At 51.2% G+C, this 25,547-nt stretch overlaps 2 protein-coding genes across 3 annotated transcripts in view; one reads left to right on the top strand and one right to left on the bottom strand.

Annotated features, from left to right (window-relative positions):
* Positions 1 to 25,547, top strand: part of MRPS2 (mitochondrial ribosomal protein S2) — a 590,340-nt gene that overhangs the window by 13,095 nt on the left and 551,698 nt on the right. The window lies entirely within an intron of this gene.
* Positions 5,035 to 13,451, bottom strand: FCN1 (ficolin 1). 2 transcript variants are annotated; one of them, XM_050760225.1, is made up of 9 exons: positions 13,217 to 13,451; positions 11,813 to 11,926; positions 10,219 to 10,272; positions 9,851 to 9,886; positions 9,039 to 9,071; positions 8,473 to 8,600; positions 7,937 to 8,066; positions 6,590 to 6,724; positions 5,035 to 5,491 (listed from the first exon to the last, which is right to left on the bottom strand). In XM_050760225.1, exons 1-9 carry the CDS (start codon positions 13,317 to 13,319, stop codon positions 5,244 to 5,246), a joined length of 981 nt encoding a protein of 326 aa, XP_050616182.1. In that variant the 5' UTR covers positions 13,320 to 13,451; the 3' UTR covers positions 5,035 to 5,243. The 2 variants fall into 2 exon arrangements, with proteins under 2 accessions (XP_050616182.1, XP_050616183.1); XM_050760226.1 differs by lacking the exon at positions 5,035 to 5,491 and adding an exon at positions 5,507 to 5,970 and having other exon boundaries at positions 13,217 to 13,403.

Below are 25,547 nucleotides of genomic sequence, written 5' to 3' on the forward strand. Positions count from 1 at the left end.
CTGAAAATCCTGGACATCTGTATTTACAGTGCTGAAAGAAACTAATTGGCAATATAGAAGTCTACACCCAATCTAAATACTATTTAAAATGAGGCAAAATAAAGATGTTTTCAGATAACAAAAGTGGACAGAATTCATCCTCAGCAGACTTTCATCAAAAGATATATGAGACCGGGCATGGTGTCTCACATCTATAATCCTAGCACTTTGGGAGGCTGAGGCAGGTGGATCACTTGAAGTCAGGAGTTCAAGATCAGCCTGGCTAACATGGTGAAACCCCATCTCTGCCAAAAAATACAAAAATTAGCCCAGCATGGTGATGCATGCCTGTAGCTCCAGCTACATCGGAAGCTGAGGCAGGAGAATTGCTTGAGCCCAGGAAGTGGAGGTTGCAATGAGCTGAGATCATGCCACTGCACTCCAGTCTGGGGGACAGAGTGAGACCCTGTTTCAAAAAATAAAAATAAAGATGATCTCAGAACAACAACAACAAAAAGAAATAGAAAAAGGAATAAAGGGTAACATAAAGTGTAAAAATGTGGTAAAGATGTATACTGACTGCACAAAACAATACTGATAGCCATTTCTTGCAGGGCTTTAAATAAATGTATCATAGAATGGGTGACAACAATAGCATAAAAAGCAGAAGGGAGTTAATGTAGTTAAAGGTGTTTCAAAGTCTTCATTGGTAAAGCGGTAGAAGGAATAATTTATAGTACACCGTAAAAAATCAAGGCTATATATTGCAATGGCAAGCATGAACACCAAAAGAGTAGGAAAAGAATGAACAAGTTATAAGCTGATAGAGGAGGTGAGAGGATAATAAAAATACTCAATAAAGACGAGAGAAGACGAGGAAGGAGAGGAAAAGAACAGAAACAACACTGTGTGGACGTCCACAAATGCCCAAATATTGCTGGATGGGGCCACACCTACACTCCTACTTGAGAGTTCCCGTGGCCGGGAAGAACAGCACTGGCCCAAGAGGAGGAGGGCTTGATATCTTTTCACCCATTCAGTTTCATCCCTCAAATCACAAAGGCTCTCTCAGTTCTGCTGATGTGAGTTGGGGAGGAATTGGCGATGGGAAAAGACTCTTCATCTCTTCATAAGCTTGCTTTGCTTCTTTTTTTTTTTTTTTTTTTTTTTTTTTTTTTTGAGACGGAGTCTCGCTCTGTCGCCCAGGCTGGAGTGCAGTGGCACGATCTTGGCTCACTGCGCAACCTCTGCCTCCCGGGTTCACGCCATTCTCCTGCCTCAGCCTCTCAAGTAGCTGGGACCATAGGCACCCCCCACCACGCCCGGCTAATTTGTTTGTATTTTAAGTAGAGACGGGGTTTCACCGTGTTCGCCAGGGTGGTCTCGATCTCCTGACCTTGTGATCCGCCCGTCTTGGCCTCCCAAAGTGCTGGGATTACAGGCTTGAGCCACTGCACTTGGCCTTTTCTTTTTTTTTTTTTTTTCTTTGAGATGGAATCTCGATCTGTTGCCCAGGCTGGAGTGCAGTGGCACGATCTCAGCTCACTGCAACCTCCACCTCCCAGGTTCAAGCGATTTCTGGTGAATTTTTGTATTTTTAGTAGAGACAAGGTTTCACCATGTTGGCCAGGCTGGTCTTGAACTCCTGACCTCAAGCGATCCACCCGCTTCAGCTTCCTAAAGTGCTAGGATTACAGGCGTGAACCACGGCACCCAGCCTGCTTTGCTTCTTAAAATTAATGTTCTGTTTCTGAAAGCTACAAATTCGAAAACTCAATTCATCCTGAATATTTTAAGTTTGGCTTACAGTTCTTGTTTTTCTATTTATAAGACCTGCAAATCTTAAAAGTCACCTTTTTAAAGCTTTTGGATACCATAAATTTAGTTCTTTAAATACCTGCAAACATTTTAAATTGCAATAAAAAGTGGAATACGCTCGAATTTCTCCTTCAGTGTTTCAGTTGTCTAATGAGAAAAATCTCCTTAGCACTAATTAATCTTAAGAAATTTAATAATTTAACTTAGAAATGCAGTGCACCCAAAGTCTCTTAAGTATTCCAATACTGTGTATAAATGCACTAAGATTTCCATGTAAAATTACAAGATGATTTTGATTAGCTAGTTCCACATTTTATATTGGATTTGTGAGGTTCTTCATAATAGGCCAAATTATGTAAACATTTTAAGACTGTGAAAAATCAAACCTGTCCAGATTCCTTAATACAAAAGGCATATTTTGGCCAGGCACAGTGTCTCATGCCTGTAATCTCAGCACTTTAGGATGCAGAGGCGGGTGGATCACTTGAGGTCAGGAGTTCAAGACCAGCCTGACCAACATGGTGAAACCCCATCTCTACTAAAAATACAAAAAATTTGCTGGGCATGGTGGTGTGCACCTGTGATCCCAGCTACTTGGGAGGCTGAGATCATGCCACTGCACTCCAGCCTGCGTGACAGAGTAAAACTCTGTCTCAAAAACAGACAAACAAACAAACAGACATTTCTATGGCTATTTTATATTTATATTAATCGTATTTATATTTTATATTTATATTAATCATTTCTAGACTTAACGCTGAGTCTTCCTAGGTTGTAAAAATGCTTACCTACTGAGGGACGAAAGTACTCTCCCAGTGGTGGATTTTGTGATGGACTAGAGATTGTGGCAGGGGCGTGGTAGGGTCTGGTTGGCCCCCAGTGGGCTACAAGGACTTCTCCTTACAGGTATTGAGTCAAGAACACTGGACATCAGAGAAGGATGTGCCTGTAGCTCATGTTCCTGGATCTAAGCAAGTGCAGTTTCTTTATAAGTAGTTTTTAAATTGTGGAACATAACATGTATCCAAAAGTGCATAAAGCAAAAGTATAGCTTAATTATTTCTATCACTGGTTAACCAACATCCTTACAGTCACCACCCAGGTCAAGAAACAACATTGCCAGGACCCCAAAGGCTTGCCCCTGTCCTGTCCCAGCCACCATGCGGTCCCACCCTCAAATACAATCACTTTCTTATTTTTCCTGTATATGTTTACCACCTAAATATGCATCCAAAATACCATCGGCTACTTTTGTTTCTGAAAAACTTTATCTACAATGGAATCCACAGTACACACCCTCTTGAAAGGGCTCCTTTTGCTGCCATGTTTGTGAGACTCACGCTTCTCGTGTGTAGGTGTCACTGTGTCATTGTCATGGCTGTCTGGCGTTCTACCCAATGGCTATCCTTGCACGTTTTCACATCCATTCTCTTCCTGATGGGTATGTGGGCTGATTCCAGTTTGGTGCTATGGTGAGTATTTGGCTGTAAAGATTTCTGGCCATGCCACCTGGGACACAAGATGGCCACATCCAGGCCCTGAGGTGGAATAGGCAGGTTACAGGACTGTGTGTCTTCTACTCCAACAGTTGATGCCAAGCCATTTTCCAGGTTGGTTCCATGAATTTGCATTGCTACCAGCAGTGTATGCACACCCCCCTCCCACAGTCATCTCTGACACTGGTGCTGTCTGTCTTTCTAACTTCTGTGGCTCAGATGAGGGGGATGTAGCAGCGACTCCTTTGGGTGCTAATTTGTATTTCTCTGGTAAGTGAAAAGTGGAGCACCTTTTGATAAATACCTTGCTCCTCTGCATGACATCTTGTGTGAAGTGTCTGTTCACGTCTCATACCTTTTTTTTTCCTCCAAACTGAGCTGCTCTAATTCTTTTATTATTTGCAGGAATTCTTTCAGATAGAAACCTGTGATATATTTATTTTTGTATAGGGCCTGGTAGGCAGAATAATTCCCCGCCCCCACCACTGCTCAGTCAAAGATGTCCTGCCCTAATACACACAAACTCAGAGCCTGCAAATGCCTTCCATGGCAAAAGACACTTTGCTGATGTGGTTGGAGATAGAGACCTGGACATGGGAGAGGATCCCAGATTATCTGGGTAGGCCTACTCTAATCCCATGAGTCTCAGGAGTGGAGAGACTGTCCTGCGGGGCTTGGGGGGAGAGGTGACAACGGACGAAGGGTCAGAGACATGTGGTGCCGCTGGCTTTGGGGTTGGGGGAAGGAGTCTCAGCCAATGAATGCCAGTGACCCCTGGGGCTGGAAAAGGCAAGGAAGCAGGTTCTCCCCTAGAACCCTGGAAGGACCTGCCACTGCTGAGTCCTGCCTGCTGGCCTAGTAAGGCCCTGGGACTCCAGACCTACCGAGCCAGGAGGTGACGAGTTCCCGTTGTTTCAAGCCACTCCGTTTGTGGTGACTGGTTGTGGCAATAGTGGAAAACTAAAGATGTGTGTGCCACCCAGCGATTCTGCCCCTCTGGCTTTCCTTCGGTTCTCTTAGTGTCCTTTGGTAAGTGGGAGCTCTTGATTGGAATGAGGTCACACTACCACATTGCCTTTGATGGCTCTTAGGTCATGGTTGAGAAATCTCCCGGGCCTGGGAGCTGGGGAAGCCCCTTCTCCATCATCTCCTAGCAGCCTTGTGCAGCTTTTCCCTCTGAGGTCCGCAGTACCCCCTAGCTGAGGTCTGTGTGTGGGAGGAAGGCCTCTTCGGAATCTTCTCTGTGCAGGTGGCTGACCAGGCGCTCTCTTCCTGGGGGTGAGTGCTAAGTGTTTCTCTCTTCTCAGCAGCCAGCCGGCCCAAAGCACGAAGTCTGCCGTGGTGGGAAGCCGAAAAGTTCCTACTAAACTTTCCCCCTTTTTCATAAGTGTTTTCTGGACCCCAAAGTGACTTTTCTCAAGGAGTGTGAAGTGCTGTGAGTGAGGCCTGGGGGGACGGGGAGGCCTGGGGATGGAGGTGGGGATTGCCCTTTGTCAATTACTGGAGGTGGAAAATCGGAGGTGGGGATGGAGTAATCACCCTGTGTCAATTACTAGAGGTGGAAAATCCTTGCAAAAGTCACTCAACCTCCCTGAACATCGGTAATGCCATCTGCTAAGTGAAGGTCCTGACTCTTCCTGACTTAGCCAATTCCAGGGAAACACCTGCCGTGCAACAGATGTAGGAAAGTGATCAAAACCACTGGTGTTCAAGAAACACATACGGAAACTGTAAAAACTTGTCTGTCCCAAAGCAAACATATTTAGAAGCATAATTCTCCCTCTGGTGAGGTTGTGGGCATGTGGGAGGTTGACCGGGCTGGGGGCAAAGGGGCAGCTGTGGGCGTCATGGGAGTGCATCTGGCTGGGGAAACGGGGTAACTTCCATGCCGCAGCGTTTGTGGGTGTGGCCTCCCCACCAGCAGGTGCGTGTGGAGGGGTCCTGGCCCAGCTAGGCGGGCCGCATCTTCATCTCTGACACCTTGTAGCTATAGTTGTACCCCTTTGCCGCACTCCAGTTGATGCCGTTGGCATAGCTCTCATGGGGTCCTCTGAGGTAGAGACCATTCAGGTTTGAAGCGTGACAGTCGGAGTACCACCAGGCTCCCTGGAACTTCACAGCACAGTTCGAAGAACTCACATCGTTGTCTTGGTCTTTGGTGGAGAAGAAGTGGTTGTTGTGGGCCCCTAGAGAATTACCTGCTCACAGAAAATGTGGGGTTTGCAGATGCTAGAAAAAGCCGTGCCACCGTGAGACCCTCCCCACATCCTGCCCCTGAGCAGAGCCAGCCTCACTTTAGAGATGCATGAGCCGAGGTACAGGTGCGCAAAGGACCCACCCAGGCCTTGGAGGAAGGGGAAGCAGGAGGCAACCTCTGGCAATCTGGTCTGGAAATTCCTCTCCACAACCTGAGGCCCCTGCTCCAGCAACCACCTGTTTCCTCCAGGGCCCCCCTAAACTGTCCGGCCTCGTGCTCTCTCCTGGGATGGCCTCCCTCCTCCAGCCTGCACCGCTCCTTCTGGTCTCTCCCCACGTCCCCTGGGGCCCTGGTGGCCCTTGGTAGGTGCAGGACAGCCCTCACCTGGGGGCTCTTCCTCCGTCTCAAGCCCTGAGCCTGAAGCTCATCCCTGGCTCCTACAGCTGAGAAGTGTCACCCCCTGAGCCTCGGTTTTACCACCTGCAAAATGGGGATGACATTCCCTGCCCTGCTGCCTTCCTTGGAGGTCACGCGTGAGATCGTGCCTGAGAGAGGACCGCACAGACTCCAAGGCTGTCATTTCCAAGGCTCCCCTGGGACTGGGTTGCTCCGTGGAGCAGTTAGTTACACAGGCTTCCTGCCGTAGCAATTCTCAGCACCTTTCATGAACGAATGTGCACTGGGAGTTCCCCAAGCAGACGCCCTGTAGGAAATGCCTCCCCAAATCATGCAGCCCGAGACTCCCTTTGGTAGAGAATGTCCCACAAGGCTGGTGTTCCATGGAGCACAGTTTGGGAAACAGCTCCAAGGCACCCATGAGAAAAGGACATTGTCTTCCAGGTTTCAGCGGGTGACGCCGGTGGGTCATCTCAGCCCTGCCCAGACGGCTCACTGTGCGGCAGACATAGCCTTAGGAACACCAGCCGCTATGTCCTGTGAGCCTCACGCTGTATAGAGACACCAGTGCTAGTGTCTGCTTGACAGATGGAGAAACGGGATTCAGAGAGGGGAGGGCCCAAGGTCACCAGGGGAGACACAGCCAGGATCTCTCTGCTTCCCAAACCCCACTCAGGCCACCCGGCCCCCAGCAGACACTCACCCGCACTGCCCTCAACAAAGGCTCCCAGTACTAGCTTGTACTTCTCCGCCTCACCGGCCACCTTGAATGATCTATACTTAGCAAACTGGCGATTGCCCTCAAAGTCCACCAGGTCTACACGGAGCTCGCTGCTTCCTGTTGGAAAAAGATGTTAAGGTCCCAGCCTTCAAGATCTTTCTGTCACCAGGCATGAGAGCTGGGGATGGGTAATTTTTTTTGTTTGTTTGTTTTGAGACAGAGTTCCACTCTCGTTGCCCAGGCTGGAGTGCAATGGCACAACATCAGCTCACTGCAATCTCTGCCTCCTGGGTACAAGTGATTATCCTGCCTCAGCCTCCCTAGTAGCTGGGATTACAGGCATGTGTCACCATGCCCAGTTACTTTTTTTTGTATTTTTAGTAGAGATGGAATTTCACCATGTTGGTCAGGATGGTCTCGATCTCTTGACCTTGTGATCCACCCGCCTTAGCCTCCCAAAGTGCTGGGATTACAGGTGTGAGCCACTGCGCCCGGCTGGGGATGGATACATTCTTAAGGGATATCTGAATGTGGCATCCAGGAAAAAAATCAACCGGGAATGGTGGAAAATCTCTTGTTGCTATCAGGCCCTCAGGGATGGCTTTCTGTTTCTAAACACCTTTCCCGCTATTTTGGAGACCTGAACATGCCCCACTGGAGTTCACTGGGTGGAAGGGAGCATTCTTTCATTTTGAAAGTGTACCTTCTCTTTCTAAGGGTTGGTGAGCCACTAATGCAGGAGTGGGCAAAGCTATAATTGTAGTTTCTCTTGCAGGAATTTGAGGCACCTGAGTGGATACCTTCAATCATGCCATGGGGCAGTGGGCAGGGATAATGGACCAGCGATGATACAGACTGCCTCAGGGCCAGCTGCAAAACTCATTCCCTGCCCCGGATGGTTGGGGCAAGGCCCTCTCACTCGGGTGGGTGCGGCTGCAGGGGGCCTGCTGAGGCGTGGGCTGGAGGAGGCAAGCATGGGCTCTCCATGGGACTAAGATGCAAGCTTCAGAGGCACATCAACAGCCGGAGATGAAGGCCACCCCAAGCCCCAGTGGTCTCTCTCCTGCTTCCCACTCTCAGGATGTGAGATGCCAGTGGGGCCAAGACCTGAAGAGGCCTTCAGCCCAGAGCTCTATTTCCCTTCCCGGTGCTGCCAGAGCCTACGGCAGGGGACGCAGCCCTCGGAGGTCCCAGTGCTACCCTGAGTGTGCTCAGGGCCCGATCCCCTGTGGGCCAAGAGGCGCTTATGTTCCTGGTAGCCCAGGCCTAAGGGGCAGGGGCACCCCCATTCAGGGCCCCCTGACCCCCAAGCCCCAACAGCGGCCCTACCCTGGGCGGTCAGGGCGTGGATGTTGTCGTTCCCCAGCCAGAACTCCCCCAGCCGACTGCCAAAGCCCTGCTTGTACGCGGCCCAGTCCCGGTAGAAGTCCACGGAGCCGTCCATCCTCCGCTGGAAAACCTGTGGAGGAGCCAGGGGACGGGAACCGGGGGGACAGACCGACGTCCCACAGCACGGGGGACCCGCCCTCCAGAGGAGCAGCATTTGTAGTTGGCAGAGCATCGCAGGCTGGGGTCCCCAGCACGCCCACCTGGTCTCCTCACAGACCCCACGGGATGAAGGAGGAAATGGGGGCTCAGATGGGGGAGGCAACAAGCCCCAAGGCACACAGCAAGAGAGCACCAGGCCCCTCCCAGCCTCCCCCATGGCCTGGACTTTTACCCACGGGTCACCTCCCCCATCATCTCTGTCCCCGACCAGGGGAATAGAGAATTCCAGAGTGTGTTCTCCGGCCAGGTGTGCAGCCTGGACTCCGGGTCTCCCAGGTTGACTGCCTCTGCCCAGGGCCCCTCAGTCTCCCACTCACGGTCCAGCCCCCTCCGTCCGTGTCCATGTCACAGAGCACAGCCAGCAGCCGGCAGTTGGTCAGGTAGATGGTGTACCAGCCACTCAGGAAGTGCCCTCGGTCTAGTAGGTCCTTGCAGGTGCGTGGACCTGGGAAGGGAACCCAGGGAATGGCTGCAGGATGGGGCCCCTGGGCAAGGCAGGGGCAGTGGGAGGGAGACCTGGCAGGGAGGAGCAGGGCCACAGGCTTCTGTGCGGACAGAGCAGGACTCCAAAGCCTAGACAGGGACATGGCTCCCAGGGCCATGCAGCTGTGATGGCCACGCCCAGTCGGCCTGACCCTCCCAGCTCCCAGTGTCTCCCCCACCTTTGGCTCCTGGGCACCCGGCCTTCTGGGGTAGATTATAATAGTGGAGCCCAGGTTGTCATGGAAGGGATTCAGGCGATGGCTGCCCATTACTTGAGTGATTGAGGGGGATGATAGGTGCAGACAGGGCTCTTCCTTAGAGTCTGTGGCGTGAACGCGTGCAGCTGGCCCTAGAGGTCGGGGCAAGGCTTGGGTACCGAGGTCAGGGTATGACCAGTCACCTGTCGCACAAGACTGAGACTGCCCAGCATCTCCTGTGTGGGGAGAGGAGACACTCGTCATAAGCTTGAAATCAGAGCATCAGAACCCTCGTCCCGGTCAGCCCCGGTGGCTCCCTGAGCACAGAATAGAGAATGGGCAAAGGCAGCTCCTCTGATGTCTCCAGGACACGTGGCACAGGCCTAGGGGAGGGTGGCCACACTCTGCTTCCCCAGAGGCACCGGCCACATGGTTGTCCGTAGGCCCCTGCTGTGCAGCGGGAGCTTCGCGGGCTGTGGCAGGTGCTGCGGGTCCTGCTGGACTAACTGGACCCCTAGTGGAGCCTTCACCGCTGATAACAGCAGAACAACTCTTCAAGCCTGGCAGGGTCGCTCCAAGCCTGCCCTGCCTCCGCCCTGGCATCTGTTTCTTGGGACACAGATATCGGTGGACCCTCAGCCCCCGGCTCTGCTTCTCATTTGCTTTTGTAGGCAGAGAGTGGGACTGTGTCTTAGAGTGTTGCACATTCGGCTTTTTTAAACTTTTACAATTTTTGAATAAATAAGCATAAGTAAGACAGAAATTGAAATATTAAAGTGTCACCATCTACACACTGATGTGGTCCTGCTGGCCACTGGGAGTGACTGCTGTAGACACCGGGGTTTGAGCCCTCACGGATTCTGACAGCAAAGCCCACCGGGTTCCTTCCGCCCCTCCCTGCCCACAGCCCAGATTGACAGGGAGGTGAGCGGTGGGTGGGTGGACTGAGGCCTCCGAGACCCCTCCCCTGGACAAAGGCTGCAGAGGCACCTGCCTGTGTCCACCGGTGGCTCACCTTTCTCTCCACGCATCCCCTTCTCTCCTCGGTCTCCTGGAGGAAGATGCAGGAGAATGAGCTTTTGGCCCCGGACGTGTGGGCCACGGAGAGGCCGGCCCCAGGGTGGGCTCCTGGCCTGGGGCACTGCATCTCCCCAGCCCTGCAGGCTCACTGAGGCATCACAACGCTCAGGTCTCAATGTTGGGGAGGGGCCCCGAGGCCTGGAATATGACAGGGCCCCTGTCTACCTTCCTCTGTCTTTCTCTGTTGATGTCTCCCCACCCTGTCTCTTTGTGTCTATGTCTCTGTCTCGCCCTCCCTCATTTCATTACAGACAGCTCCAACGTCCCTGCTCAAGGCCTCCTCGCTCTCTGCCCCCTGGTTACCTTTGGGTCCCACTGGTCCCACCTTTCCAGGGGCTCCAGGGATACCGCGTTCTCCTGAAAATTCCAAAGACATATCATTGAGAAAAATGCAACCTAAACAATTCTCCCTGGAAATCTTTGCCCCAAGTGATAAAGTCCTGACCCTCCCCAACTCTGCCTTGAACCCATTCTGGTTCCAGGAACCCTCAGAATTGCGAGCCGTGGACTTAGCCGGGGGGTGACCGCAGATGGAGGTGAGGGAGTGATGGAGGGGCCTGCACTCCACCTTGGGCTCAAGGCAAGGTGCTCCTGGCTCCTGTTTGTGCCTTGGGAGCATCTTGGGTTTCACCCTTTGTTGACCATAAGCCTGGGCCCAAGTCACCGTCACAGAGCTCTACTGTCTAGCAAGGGACCATGTTCTGGAGCAATGCATGCGTCCTCTGAGAGCCTCGTCCTACCACATCCCCACATGGAGAGGGTGAGCCCCACGTGCGGCCGCTGCTGTCAGGGAGGATCCGGTTCCACCGTGCGCCTGAACTCCCGTGGTGTTACACAGCCCTCCATGCGGTTCCGACCAGAAAGGGGACCCTCCCGTTCCCCGATGCCAGCCAAGAGGCAGCCCCCAGTCCATTCGCTGATCCCGGTTGCTGGCTAGAGTGTGTGGGGACTGGTTCTTGCTTTAGGGTATACTGGCCAGCCATGCCCACTGGTAGAAGCCTGGTTCAAGGGACGTCCGAGCCAGACTTGATTCTTCTCCTGCCAGGGAATGGCTTCCTCCCCAGTGTTCCCTCAACAGGGGATAGAGACCCCACTCTCAGGTCCAGCCTGCGGAGTGGACACAGAGGACCTGGCCCTGGACACCCACACGGAAGCCTGGACACGTCAGCGAAAGTCCAAGTCATGGGGACATTTGAGCTTGTCCCATCTACATTGGGACATCCCCGCCAAGTGCTCTGCAGGCATCACCTTGAATGCCTCCAGGCATGGGGAGCTCACCCTCTAAGGCAGCGCCCTTTCCGAGCTTTTATGCACATCTGCCTTACGCCATGCTTAGGGGGTACCCCAAACCACCCAAGGCAGGTACCTGCTGTTGGCTCTCCCACGTTCCCTGCAGACCCGCATGCAGAGCTCAGGGCTCAGGATTAGGGCACCCTCTGTGCCCTGAAGTAGACTGGTCCAAGTCCCATCCCCACTCCTTACTGGTTTGTCAAGTAGGAAAGTCTCTGACTTCTTTGAGCCTCAGTTTTCCCATATGAGGCAGGTGCAGAAGAAAGTGGTCACCTCAGTTTTCAGGTGAGAAGGTGGAGGGACATAGAGCTTAGAAGTCATGCCAGTGGCCGAGCAAAGCTGGAACTGGATCAAGGACTAGGAGACAGAGCTACAGAAGTGTGTCCAAATGTGAGCTCATGAAATAGTTAGGAAAGACACTGCCTCCATTTCAGAACCCTGTTGGGCCCTGGGAGTCAGCTCTGTCCCTGGCTCTAGCAGGGGCCCGACCCAGGCTCTCGATCTAGGAATCATGGTGGGGGTGTTGCTCAACTCAGCATCTAGCTTCAAAAAGAGCAAGAGCCAGTGCCCCCGCCATGCCTGGCCTCCCCACCCGGCCCGCACCTACCTGTCTTTCCATTGATGCCTGCCTCTCCCTTTGGCCCTGGGGCCCCAGGCAGCCCCGGGCAGCCTCGGAGAATGGTGAGCTTGTCAGAGCCCTCCAGGCCCACCACCTTCACCTCTGCAGAGAAACACAGGCGTCCACTCAGTGCCTGGCCCAACAGTGGCTGGAAAGTGAGGTTTTCTGCTCTGCTGGGGCCTTGGTCTGTCCTCGCCCCTCGGGCAATGGTGAGGCGGAGACGTGATGGGGGCAGAGTCCTGGCGTTGGAGACTACCCCGACATAGCGGAGCCTCATCTCCTCAGTGCTGTGTGTCCTGGGGCAAGTCACTTAACTCCTCTGGGCTTTGTGCCCTGGGCTACCAAGTGGGGATAATAACAAGGTTGTGGCCAGGGCTGGATTAGAGAATGTGCATTTTAATCTCTTAGTGTAATTCGTGGCATTTAGAAAGAGTTAATAAACAGTGGGCTCTTGCAGTAACCAATGACAATCAATGTTTCTAAGAAACTTGGGGAATTGAGGCTGACAAAGCCTTTTCCCTCCCAGACCTTGGGAATGTGGTTGTGGAATTACTGGGATGGAAGGGGCCTTCTAGATCCTCTGGAGAGAGGCAGTGTGGGGTCCAGGGACACGGAGCCAAGTGTGGCGCAGCTGGAGCCAAACCAAGGTTGTCTACTTCTTTGAAGAAATATTTTTCATTTTGTTCATTACAAAATCTACACGCCCTGCTAAGGGCCCTCTTAGAGACTGGAACGGAGCTGTGCTCTCACTGGAGACACGGCAGCTGCCATCTTTGGGGTGTTTCCTCTCTGTGTTTCCTGTCCTCCTTCCACTAGGCTGTAATTTACTATTTATGTTTCCTCCATAAATATGTTATCAGCCAGGGAGGCCGGGCCGTCCTTAGGAGCAGTCTCTCACTGACTGTCACAGAACCACCTGCTCCTGAATCAACGAGGGAAACACCTCGTCACTGTCCAAACCTTTGCCCCTATCGACTGATTCTGACTCTTTTGGGGGAGAGCCAGAAATCTGCCTTTTTAACAAACCCCCCAAGTCAGTGTGGCAGCCACCGTATTAGAGGGCCTCTCCAGTAAGCCCGTAAGAAGATAAAGTCAACAGTATTTTCTTCCTTCTCAGTGACAGATTCCAGACCCATCTGTGAAGCTCCATGGGGCAAATCCTGGGCTTTTGAGGCAGACAGACCTGAAGTGACATCCCTCCCCTATCCCTCGATGACCCTGGGTGACGCCTCAGCTGCCCTGAGCCTCCATGTCCTTGCCTGAGGATAGAACAGACCTGCTGGGCATCTTTGCAGGAAGATGTGCATAAAAGGTTTTGCCTGGGACACCCGAGTGTCAATGAATGGGGTTGTTACCAGCTTTTTGGGACCAGAAAACCTGGGTTCTTCTCACCTGGACAGGTGTCAGCAGCCTGGGCAGGCAGGTCCTTGATATGCAGGAACAAGACTAGTAGGACAGCGAGCCCCCGGGCCATGGTGGCTCCACTCAGCTCCATGCTCTCTGGCCTTTGACTCCGAAGAGTCTCCCAGCTCTAATGGGGCAGAGGAAGCCAGCTCTCGCCTTGTGCCACAGTTTCTCAACTCCCTGGGGGACACCCACTTCCTATGGGCTGCTTCGTTGCACCAACAGGAGGTATGAGGTCATCTCAAAGGGTGTTTCCTTCCACTAGGCTCCAGCAAGATGCCCGCCCCGTTGGGCTCTCTTCCCCAGCAAAGACAAGCTGCTCCCAGTCCAGAGATCTCCCAAGACCCCTCTGCTGGAAAGGGTTGACTTTGTTTGTGGCTTAAGGAGAGCACACTCCCACACCCCTTTCCATTCCCCAGCTGTCCCCAAGCAATAATTGGAGAACTTGACCTTATCCTTGGGGGATAAGGAAGGCTTTGCTGAAGACGTTTCCTTGCCTCATCTATTCCCAGAAAATTCAGGGTGTGTCAGGCATCAGGCGATTAACGTGGATGGGGAGGAGAAAAATGTCGAGCACCTGTTATGTCTCAAATACTATTTCCATCATATCATCTTACGCCAGCCCCATTGGGTGGAATCAATTATTTGAAAGTTACAGCTGGAGAAATTGAAGTCCCTCCACTAGTAAGAGCCAGGCATTGGACTCAAGTCTGTCTAATGTCTTGTGGATCACCGGGATTGTTCATTTCACCTGAAGGTGGGGATGCCTCTTGTCCCCCCAAAATCCTTGAGGCCATGTTCCTACTCCACATCTCGTGCCGTGAATCGTGCTTAGCCAGGACGCGTTGTGGGCACTTTGTGTGGGATTGTTAGGAGGTATAGAAATGGTCACTAAGGAGAGTCAGATGGTAGCGGGACCGAGGAGCAGGGAGAGGTGCTGTTTTGTGGTTTGCAACTTCTCTGGGCCAGCGTGTGTAAACTGGGTTTGCAAACTCACTGGCTCCCCACATAGGAGAGAAGTGGAGGGGGGCCCAGGGGTGGGGGGCCCAGGAGACACAGAACCTTGTGTCCAGGCTCTGTGGGCACCACAACAACTCTAGGCTCTGTGTGTTTGTGTGTGTTGGCTCCAGCATGTTGAGAGACAGGGGCGGGGGGCTTCATTGCCTCAGACACCGCTTAATGTCCCTGAGCTACTGGCCCAGGCGGGAGAGGTCTGGGTGTCAGTGGTGCGACCTCCTTTATTGGAGAGGATCCAATTCAGGAGTGACATTCACCTGGGATTGGGTCAGAACAGGGAGAGAGCCAGCAGGTCTGTGCCCCTCAATTCCATTTGCCAGCTGCCCCCTGGGTGTGAGGGGACCTCCTCTTCCTTGCATCGTCCATAGGTTTATTTCAGGTAAGAAGTCAACAACACATTCAGATATCAAGCTAACGTTCCCAAGAGTATGTGAGCCCAAGAGTATGAAAGAATGCAAGATTCTGGCAAGTTAAAATATCTTAACATCAGATCAGTAAAAGTCATTTGACTCCTGGCAATGGCAGTTTAGGTATTTGGTGCCATCTTATTAAGAACAAACAGACGAAACCTTTAAAAAGAGATTTGCTTGAAGGCACAATCAAGCTAGCGATGTAGTAAAGGATCACTTTGCCAAGGCCTTGGGAGCCACAGAAATCTTAGAGAAGTGAAACTAGTCATGGGGACCTCTTTTTGCACAGGGATTTGCCAATCTCCAAAAGAGAGGTGAGAAGCTGGGCAGTTACTTCACCATCTTGCAGAGCTTAAGGTCAAAGACTGGGGCTAGGGCCTGCCAAAGGTATGGGTTTGGGGTCGGCTTTCAGAAGGGCTGCACCCTAGCAACAGCCCATGTGAAGCAATAACCAACCTTCACATGGGCTGAAAACTGGTTTTGAGACATCTAAATGTCCCCAGGAAAGGAACCTCAGCTCCTGGAATTATTGCTTGTGACCCCAGGCTCCTAGCTAAAGGAAACAAAAATCTTCTGTGAAGGAGAATGGCATCATCCCAGGTCATTATTTCTGCAAAGTGTTTTATTTTTTTCAAATGAAATTTTAGAACACAATCAACGATAACCAGGCTCGTGGAAATAAAAGACAACAGGTATAAGGACCAACAGAAACAACAGAATATAGAAAGAGGTGTTTGGAAGCTGTGGATACTGAAGCCGTGACATAATTAACAGGGAAAATGGAAAACCATCCTCAGAGACTGAGAACAAATAAGGATGCTTGTCATCACCACTCTGGTCAACAGTGTATTGCATGTCACTGTCCAGTGCAGTAGGAAAGAAAACAAAACCATAAAAAGATTGGAAAGGCAGACACAAGATTGTTATTTTCTGAAGATATGATTGAGGATGTAGAAAATTCAAGAGATTCTAAAGATAAACAAGCAGAATAAAAAGTTTAGCAAAAATCAATTGTGCTTCTAAAAACTAGCCTCAAAGAATTTCAAAATGAAATTTAAAAAATTTGTATCAGCAATGCCGAAGTCAAATAACTGTGAATAAATCTAACAACATCCATGCTGGTCTTCTGTGTACAAAACTATCAAACAGGAACTGAAAGACCTAAAAGAAGATTAAAATAATTAGAAGGATATTCTATGTGTGTGGATTAGAATACCAAATATAGGAAAAATATTTGTTTTCCCTTAATTTATCTAGATATCCACTGTATTATCAATTAAACTACCATTTTCTGTGACAATTGACAGGGTGAATTTAAAATTTATATAAAGGGCCGAGTGCAGTGGCTCACACCTGAAATCCCATCGCTTTTGGAGGCCGAGACAGGTGGATTACTTGAGGTCAGGAGTTCAAGACCAGCCTGGCCAACATGGTGAAACCCTGTCTCTACTAAAAATACAAAACTTAGTCAGGCACAGTGTTGAGCACCTGTAATCCCAGCTACTTAGGAAGCTGAGACAGGAGAATTACTTGAACCCAGGAGGCGGAGGTTGCAGTGAGCCAAGATCGAGCCACTGTACTCTAGCCTGGGTGACACAGTGAGACTCCTTCTCAAAAAAACAAAACAAAACAAATTTTGCAGAGGATGGTGGTTCATGCCTGTAATCCCAGCTACTCAGGAGGCTGAGATGGGAGAATCGCTGGAACCCGGGAGGTGGAGTTTGCAGTGAGCCAAGATTGCACCACTGCACTCCAGCCTGGGCAACAGAGTGAAACTCTGTCTCAATAAGTAAATAAATAAATAAATAAAATTTATATAAAGGCAAAGGGCTGATAGCCATGATACTCTTGAGCAAGAAAAAAGAAGGGCGAGTTGCTTTAAGTGATGCCAACAGTTGTTATCAAGCGATAGTGATGGAGGCAGTGTGGTACTGGCTTGGGCGTACACTGCAAACCTGGGGAAGTGAGTAGGGAGTCCAGAAACAAATCCAGGCACATATGGACCCTTGATTTATGACATGGTGTCTCCGCAGAGCAATAGTGAAAGAATAAACTTTCAGTGAGTGGCACAAACTACTGGATAGTCATATGGAAAAACAAGAAGTGACACTTAAATTTTATCAGACGAAAAGCATTCATGTCAGGAGAATGGTAGACCCAAATGTGAGAGGGAAAACAGCAGTTTTAGATCATATTACAAGATCTCCAATAGCCTTGCAGGTATTTCATATAAGACGGAAAATCACAAACCATAAAGGACAAGTCGAAAAATTGATCATGAAAGTACATTATTTCTTTTTCAAAATATATCACCATGGGAGGGAAAAGACAAGCCAGGGAGAAGGGAAGGAGGAGGGATTTCAACACACAGAAGTGACAAAAGGCTTATGTTTAGAATAAAGGGTTTCTATAAATCAACAATGTTGTAGAAAGTGGGAAAGTGACTTCAACAAACACTGATAAAAGATAATATTTAATAGATGATGGGAGTATGAAAACATGCTCAACTTCACAACTAATCCAAGAAATGAAAACTTCAATCTCATGAGGTGACTGCATACACTAAAATTTGTCAAAACAGCTAACCCTGCCAGGTTTTGGTGAAGATGTGTCGGAAACCTTGGTACAAGCACTTTGGAAAACTGGTCGTATTCCCAACAATTCCCTATGACCAGCATATTCCATGACCAGCCATGTTCATCTCAGTTCTCCTCAACAGAAAGGTATGCCCAGCTGGAGATATTCCATAACCAGCGATGTTCATCTCAGTTCTCCTCAACAGAAAGGTATGCCCAGCTGGAGATATTCCATAACCAGCGATGTTCATCTCAGTTCTCCTCAACAGAAAGGTATGCCCAGCTGGAGAGAAGACACGTGTGAAAATGTCCAACCCCATCCCGGAAATAACCCAAACATCCATCTGCAGCAGAAGGGGCCCGTCAGCTAAGGTTCGTTCATACTGGAGCATCCTCTGGACCCATACAATGATCGATTCCAGCTTCATGAAAAAGCTTTGTTGAAATCCGCAAGCACATGGAGCATCCAGGACGCCAGCACTAAGGAAAGCAAACGGTTCAGTTGCATCTGTACAGAGTTTGAAAGTGGGCAAAGCTGAACCGCAGTGTGAAGGAATGCACACTCAGTGGCAATGTGGAGGGAAAGGTGCAGACCATGCCAGTCAGATGACCGCTCCCTTGGGAGGGGCCAGTGAGACGACCGCTCCCTTTAAGACCGCTCCCTTAGGAGCGGGAGCCTTGAGGACTGGAAGGCACACCGGGGGCTGGCGATGGGTTATGGTTTCATTGGGTGATGCATGTTTAGTTTATGCTCTCTGGTGAAAGGGTATTACATTTCACTTAAAAGAGCAAGCTTAAACAAACTATTTAAATAAAATAAACAGAACACATAAGGGCCATCATCGTCCTTTATTGCTCCCACCACAAGCTGCAGCCCAGCTGTCTCCGGGAGGCTTGGGGAGGTTGAGCGGCTGCTGGTTCGCTTCCCTGTTGCGGCTCCGGCTTCTGGGAGGTTGAGCAGCCCCTCGCCTGGCTGTTGCTCCACGTGCTGGGTCTGCAGCCTGAGATGAGCCTTGGAAGGATCCAGAGGGAGAGGCCAGCCAGTGAGGCTGGTCAGAGTGGGGCTGGTCGGAGTAGACAGAGGGAATTCCTTCCCCCTGGACCATGGTCACCCCCAAGGGGTGCCGACCTCATGGGTCAGCAAGGCAGAAACTCTCACGAGGTAAAATGCGACGGTTTATCATGAAGTGAAGAAGTGTGGCTGCAACAAAATGAAAATATAATCTAGCAAAAAGCCTGGCTGCCCAAGCCCCAGGAAGGGTCCTTCTGGCAGATGACAGAGGATCAGTCGCAGGCTGCTGTGTGGATCATGGTGGAGATGCCCTCACCACACCCTGCCCCTCGAGATTACAACCAGGGCAGCCAACAGGGTCCTGCTCCACTTCCTCCCAGAGTTAGTCATCCCCAGGACAGCCTCTGTGGCCTCCTCACCCCCAGGGTGTGCCGTGCAGTACTTCCCCTCTGCTTCAGTGGACCTGGGGGTCCTTGCTGTTTCCGTTTTTGTTTTTTGTGTTGTTTTTTGTTTTTTGTTTTTTGTTTTTGAGACAGAGTCTTGCTCTGTTGCCCAGGCTGGCGTGCAGTGGCGCGATCTCAGCTCACTGAAGCCTCTGCTTCCCAGGTTCAAGTGATTCTCCTGCCTCAGCCTCCTGAGTAGCTGGAATTATAGGCACCTGCCACCATACCCAGCTAATTTTTTGCATTTTTAGTAGAGACAAGGTTTCGCCATGTTGGCCAGGCTGGCCTCAGGTGAGCTGCCCACCTCAGCCTCCCAAAGTGTTGGGATTACAGGCATGAGGCACTGTGCCCAGCTGTCCTTGCTGTTCCTGAAATAAAGAAACATCCTTATAACCGGTTTATGCTTGCCATGGGCGTGCCACACTGTGCTCACCTGTTGAAGCTCAGGTAATACAGTTAACAATGCCACATAATAAGAAGCCACCTAAGAGAACGGGGGGGCTTGCTGCATACCTGCTGTGGGTCTGCACACCCCAGAAGCTGCATGCTGATGACTGCACAGAGAAGCCCTCCCAGGCACTTTAGCTGGGGACTCCACATATGCGGGAGGAACGGCAGAGACTCAAATGACACTGTCCAAATATCCCCAACAACTGTGGACAGGACAAAGTTGAGTTCCTGGCTCACCGCAGTGAGGGACAGTCCCAGCTCAGAGTGCCACAGCAGTGCCTCGGAGCAGGAGAGGAAGGAAAGGGAAGGTCTGGCTTCTCGAGAGCTCCAAGTCTGGTTTAGGGTGGATCTTCCAGTGGTGTGGGTCAGGGGATCACGACGGAGTAGTTTAGGGTGGGTGCACACAGTACGGTCAGTACCTTGAGATGAAGAGGGTTCAAGAGTCCTGGAGCATGCACTGTGGATTCCTGTTGAAGAATCAACGGGAAGAGTCTCTTGGTTGCAGAGATTAGTCCCACCATCAAGGACTTGAAAGACTCAGGGGTGGTGATTCCCACCACATCCCTGTTCAACTCTCCCATTTGGCCTGTACAGAAGACAAATGGATCTTGGAGAATGATAGTGGATGATCTTAAGCCTAACTGAGTGGTGACTCCAATTGCAACTGCTGTACCGGATGTGGTTTCATTGCTCTAACAGATTAGCACATCTCCTGGTACCTGGCATGCAGCCATTGACTTGACAAGTGCCTTTTTCTCCATTCCTGTCCATAAGGCTCACCAGAAGCAATTTCAGCTGGCAAGGCCAGCAACATACCCTCACTGTCCTACCTCAGGGGTATATCAACTACTCAGCTTCGTGTCGTAATCTTGTTTGCGGAGGTCTTGATTGTTTTTCCCTTCCATAAGGTATCACACTGGTCCATTACATTGATGAGATTATGCTGATTGGATCCAGTGAGCAAGAAGTAGCAAACGCACTGGACTTATTGGTGAGACATGTGTGTGCTGGGGGGTGGGAAATAAATCTGACTAAAATTCAGGGAACTTTTACCTCAGTAAAATGTCTAGGGGTCCAGTGGTGTGGGACCTGTCAAGATATTCCTTTTAAGATGAAGGATTAGCTGCTGCATTTAGCCCCTCCTACAATGAAGAAAGAGGCACAATGCCTAGTGGGCCTATTTGGATTTTGGAGGCAATGCATTCCTCATTTGGATATGTTACTCCAGCCCATTTATCGAGTGACCCACAGGCTGCCAGTTTTGAGTGGGGTCCAGAACAGGAGAAAACTCTGCAACAGGTCCAGGCTGCTGTGCAAGCTGCTCTGCCACTTGGTCCATATGACTCAGCAGATCCAATGGTGCTTGAGGTGTCAGTGGCAGTCAGGGATGCTGTCTGGAGCCTCTGGCAGGCCCCTATAGGTGAATCACAGCGGAGGCCTCTAGGATTTTGGAGCAAGGCCCTGCTGTCTTTTGCTGATGACTACTCTCTTTTGGAGAGACAGCTCTTGACCTGTGACTGAGCTTTAGAGGAAACTGAAAGTTTGACCATGGGTCATCAAGTCCCCACGTGACCTGAACTGTGTGTCATGAACTGGGTGCTTTCTGACCTATCTAGCCATAAAGTGGGTCGTGCACAGCAGCATCCCATCACCAAATGGGAGTGGTATGTACGTGATTGGGCTTGATCAAGTCCTGAAGGCACAAGTCAGTTACATGAAGAAGTGGCTCAAATGCTCATTGTCTCCACTCCTGTCACCCTCCCTTCTCTCCCCCAGCCTGCACTGATGGCCTCATGGGGAGTTTCCTATGATCAGTTGACAGAGGAAGAGAAGACGAGGGCCTGGTTCCCAGATGGTTCTCCACGATAGGTAGGCACCACCTAAAGTGGACAGTTGCAGCACTGCAGCCCCTTTCTAGGACATCCCTGAAGGACAGCGGTGAAGGGGAATCTTCCCAGTGGGCAGCTTCGAGCAGTGCACCTGGTTGTGCACTTTGCATAGAAGGAGAAATGGCCAGATGTGCCATTATTTACTGATTCATGGCCTGTAGCCAATGGTTTGGCTCAGGGACTTGGAAGAAGCATGATTGGAAAATTGGTGACAAAGAAATTTGGGGAAGAGGTATGTGGATGGACCTCTCCGAGTAGTCAAAAACTGGGAAGGTATTTGTATGCCATGTGAGTGCTCACCAGTGGGTGACCTCAGCAGAGGAGGATTTTAACAATCAAGTGGATAGGATGACCCGCTCTGTGGATGCCACTCAGCCTCTTTCCCCAGCCACCCCTCTCATTGCCCAGTGGGCCCATGAGCAAAGTGGCCATCACCACAGGGATGGAGGTTACACATGAGCTCAGCAACATGGTCTTCCACTCACCAAGGCTGACCTGGCTGTGGCCACTGCCGAGTGCCCAGTTTGCCAGCAGCAGAGACCAACACTGAACCCTTGATATGGCACCATTTCCCAGGGTGATCAGCCAGTTATTTGATGGCAGGTTGATTATATGGGATCTCTTCCATCATGGAAAGGGCAGTGGTTTGTCCTCACTGGAATAGACACTTCAGATATGGGTTTGCCTATCCTGTATGCAATGCTCTGCCAAGACTACCATCTGTGGACTCACGAAATGCCTTATCCACCATCATGGTATTCCACACAGCATTGCCTCTGACCAAGGCACTCACTTTACAGCTAAGGAATTGTGGCAGTGGGCTCATATTCACAGAATTCACTGGTCTTACCATGTTCCCTATTGTCCTGAAGTAGTTGGAAGTAAGACCTCTAGGCCAGCAGAACATAATATTGTCCTGAAGTAGTTGGATTGATAGAATGGTGAAATGGGCCAGGTGCGGTGGCTCACGCCTGTAATCCCAGCACTTTGGGAGGCCAAGGCGAGCAGATCGCCTGAGGTCAGGAGTTCAAGACCAGTCTGACCAATATGATGAAACCCAACTCTACTAAAAATTAGCCAGGCATGGTGGTGTGCACCTGTAATCCCAGCTACTCCGGAGGCTGAGACAGGAGAATCGCTTGAATCTGGGAAGTAGAGATTGCAGTGAGCCAAGTCATGAGTATTTCGTCCTTATTTTATTAGGAATATGTCTGTGCCAAGCCTGTAATCCCAGCACTTTGGGAGGCCGAGACCGGTGGATCACGAGGTCAGGAGATCGAGACCATCCTGGCTAACACGGTGAAACCCCATCTCTACTAAAAAAAATACAAAAAACTAGCCGGGCGAGGTGGCGGGCGCCTGTTGTCCCAGCTACTCAGGAGGCTGAGGCAGGAGAATGCCGTAAACCCGGGAGGCGGAGCTTGCAGTGAGCTGAGATCCGGCCACTGCACTCCAGCCTGGGCGACAGAGCAAGACTCCGTCTCAAAAAAAAAAAAAAAAAAAAAAAAAAGAGGAATATGTCTGTGCATGTATACCCTTGTACTAAGAAAATATCTTCACTTTATTTCTTCTTTTTCCTTCTACCATGTGACATAAGATGTATTGACTTCATATCAATATTTAAGTGTTGTTAACTTCATGTAATACCATTTAGGTTAAGGATTAGTGTGCTTCCAGTTGTACGAAGGACAGCAATATTATGTTAGGCCTAATTATGACTTTATTATTCTCTTTATTTGAAAATTACATGTGATCTCAGGAGATGTGTATGGGTTCAAGTTGACAAGGGGTGGGCCTGTGATGATTAATACTGAATGTCAACTAGATTGAAGGATGCAAAGTACTGTTCCTAGTGTGTCTGTGACGGTGTTGGTGGAGGAGAGTAACATTTGAGTCCGTGGACAGGGAGAGGCAGATCCACCCTCGATCTGGATGGGCATCATCTAGTCAGCTGCCAGCACGGCTAGAAAAAAAGCAGGCAGAAGAAGATGGAAGAACTAGACTTTCTGAGTCTTCCAGCCTTCATCTTTCTCCTATGCTGGATGTTTCCTGCCCTCGAACATCGGACTCCAAGTTCTTCAGCTTTTGGACTCTTGGACTTACGCAGTGGTTTGCCCAGGGCTCTCAGGCCTTCAGCCACAGACTGAAGGCTGCACTGTCAGCTTCCCTCCTTTTGAGGTTTTGGGACTCGGACTGGCTTCCTGGTTCCTCAACTTGCAGATGGCCTATGGCGGGACTTCACCTTGCGATCACGCGAGTCGATTCTCCTATTCAATTCCCCTTCATATATACATCTGTCCTATTAGTTCTGTCTCTCTAGGGAACCCCGACTAATACAGGGTCTTTAGGGAGATTCCTGCAATGAGCAGTTAAGTCCTTTGCAAGTTTCATCCTCCTGAGCAAGAGTCTCCAGGAACACTAAAGTTCTGCTAATGCAGACTTGGGGGTAGACGTCCAAGCTGTGGCCCCAGTAGGCGAGTAACATCACCAAAAGCCCAGTGGAGAGCCGTGGAGTCAGGAATTGACTCAGAGCAACACCTAGAGCCAGATTCTCCTTGAAATGTGCACCCTTGCTGGTGGAGCTTTCCAGGACCTGCCGGCCTCAGTGGGCACCTGAGAGCAGCAGGTGTGCCCTCCGCACCCACCCAGAGACCTGGCTCCTCCAGGCCCCAGAGCGGCTGCAGGGCAGTTGGCTCCCTCCAGAGTGGGGGTTGGAACCAGTGTCAAGGCCAAGCGTGTCCCCTGGGCTGGACGGTCCCAGTCCCTCTGATGGGACCTGCCCCCTCATTTTCCGCTTATCATGTCTGGTGGGTGGTGGGAAGATGGACAGCTCACCTGGCTGGACCTGTTGGGGCCCTGCACACACTACTCTTTAAGGTCCTGTGAGGAACCAGAGGGTACCTCTGCTTGGCTGTGAGGACAGACTATGCCTGCAGCCCTGCCGCTGGGGAGAGGTTCTCTACCGAGTCAAACCAGAGCCCAGACCCCAGGAAAGGGACCAAGGGCTGCCTGCTCCACCTCTGTTTGGTTATTTCCTATTGGCGGGAAGAGGAATCCAGGACTTCCCTTGAGCAATGCCAGATATGTCCACACCCACGGGCTTCCTCTCCTCAACCTCAGGACACACGGCCCTGCTTCCTCCTTGTGGCTAACTAGCCCCACGTTTGCCCCTGCTTCCTCCTTGTGGCTGACTAGCCCTACTCTTGCCCTAGGTTCGAAGGTGGCTCACTTCCTCATTCTCTCCTCCAGAGAGGCACGCTCTGTCACCATGTGCCAGCTCCAGGACAGGGGTTTTCGGAAGACCCATGGAATCCTTCCATCCCCAACCCCTGGGCAGGGACCCAGCAGCTCACAGAGTTGACCCAGCCTGACCCCCACTACCTCTTCCTCACCAATATCCCATCTAGCCCAGTCCTCAGGACAGCCCAGGCCACCCTTTCCTCCTGGCTCAGGCACCAGGCCCCAACCTGGGAGCATGAGGTTTATTGAGCGCCTGTTATCCCCCTGAGTGGGAGGCCATCCGGCAGCCCCACACCTGCATGAGGAGCAGGGACTGTGGGCCCACACAGACCTGGGCTCTCCCCACCCGGGATGCAGGACCTCGGACCAGCTCCCTGCAGGCCATGCCAATAAGGGCAGGTGAGAGCTGCGGCCCCTTCTACTGAGAGGGAGAGAAAACCCTGCTGACAGCTGGGATAGTCATGCTGAGAGCAGGGAGTAGTGGTGCTGAGTTTGGGGGACAGTCATGCTGAATTGGGGGACAGTTGTACTACACACAGCAGTCTTCCCCCTCCCCTCTCCTCATGTCCCCATGTCCAAGCAATGCTTTCTCTTGGCCTCCTTCCCCTTTGCTCCATCTCCCAGTCAATGTCCAAGCACTGGTTTCTCTTGGACTTCCTCCCCTTTGCTCCGTCTCCCAGAGAGACGGCCATAGTCCTCCCGAGGGTTCTTCCCGCAAAGGGAGCCACCTGGGTGGAATGCCAGTCCTCCTCGGGTCTCCAGGGAAGGGTGGGTAGATTTGCTTTCCCCACCTCCCGGTAGGTGTGCTTGGGGGGAACGCTGCTGCAGAGAGCAGGGTGCGAGGATGGTCTGGGGCTCGGTAAACACCAGCGGACACCAGAGAAGCCGAAAATCCAACCTCAAAAGGCCTGGGGCTGGAGTAGGCGCCATCATCCACCAGTGCCACGTCCCCACAGACTCCTTTCTCTCCCTCTGCCTTTATACCGCACTCCTTCTTTCCCTGCCTCTCCTCCATGCCTAAGCACCACTTTCATGCGTTGAGTGCATAGCTTTTTATTTTAACCATGTTCTTGCAAAATGAATCTGTGTGTGTGTATTTTTAACTTAGGTAAATGGCATCTGTGGCACCTGGTTCTGAACATTACTTCCTCCACCGAGCTTGCATCGTGCACGTGTGACTTTTACCATCACGCATCGTGGTGCATCGGCGTTCAGCCCGATGCTTTCCACAGCCATGCCACGTTCCCCAGGCTGCACCTACTGGGTGATCCAGGTGGCCTCT

Source organism: Macaca thibetana, chromosome 15 (genome assembly GCF_024542745.1).
Source record: "Macaca thibetana thibetana isolate TM-01 chromosome 15, ASM2454274v1, whole genome shotgun sequence".
NCBI classification, from domain to species: domain Eukaryota; kingdom Metazoa; phylum Chordata; class Mammalia; order Primates; family Cercopithecidae; genus Macaca; species Macaca thibetana.

Excerpts from the sequence above, each read along its gene's own strand:
- FCN1 (XM_050760225.1), bottom strand. The coding sequence starts at position 13,319 with ATGGAGCTGAGTGGAGCCACCATGGCCCGGGGGCTCGCTGTCCTACTA. Across the intron at positions 9,072-9,850 it reads GGGGATGCGTGGAGAGAAAG|GAGATGCTGGGCAGTCTCAG; the intron begins GTGAGCCACCGG and ends CTCCCCACACAG. Across the intron at positions 8,067-8,472 it reads CGGACGGAGGGGGCTGGACC|GTTTTCCAGCGGAGGATGGA; the intron begins GTGAGTGGGAGA and ends GCTCCTCCACAG.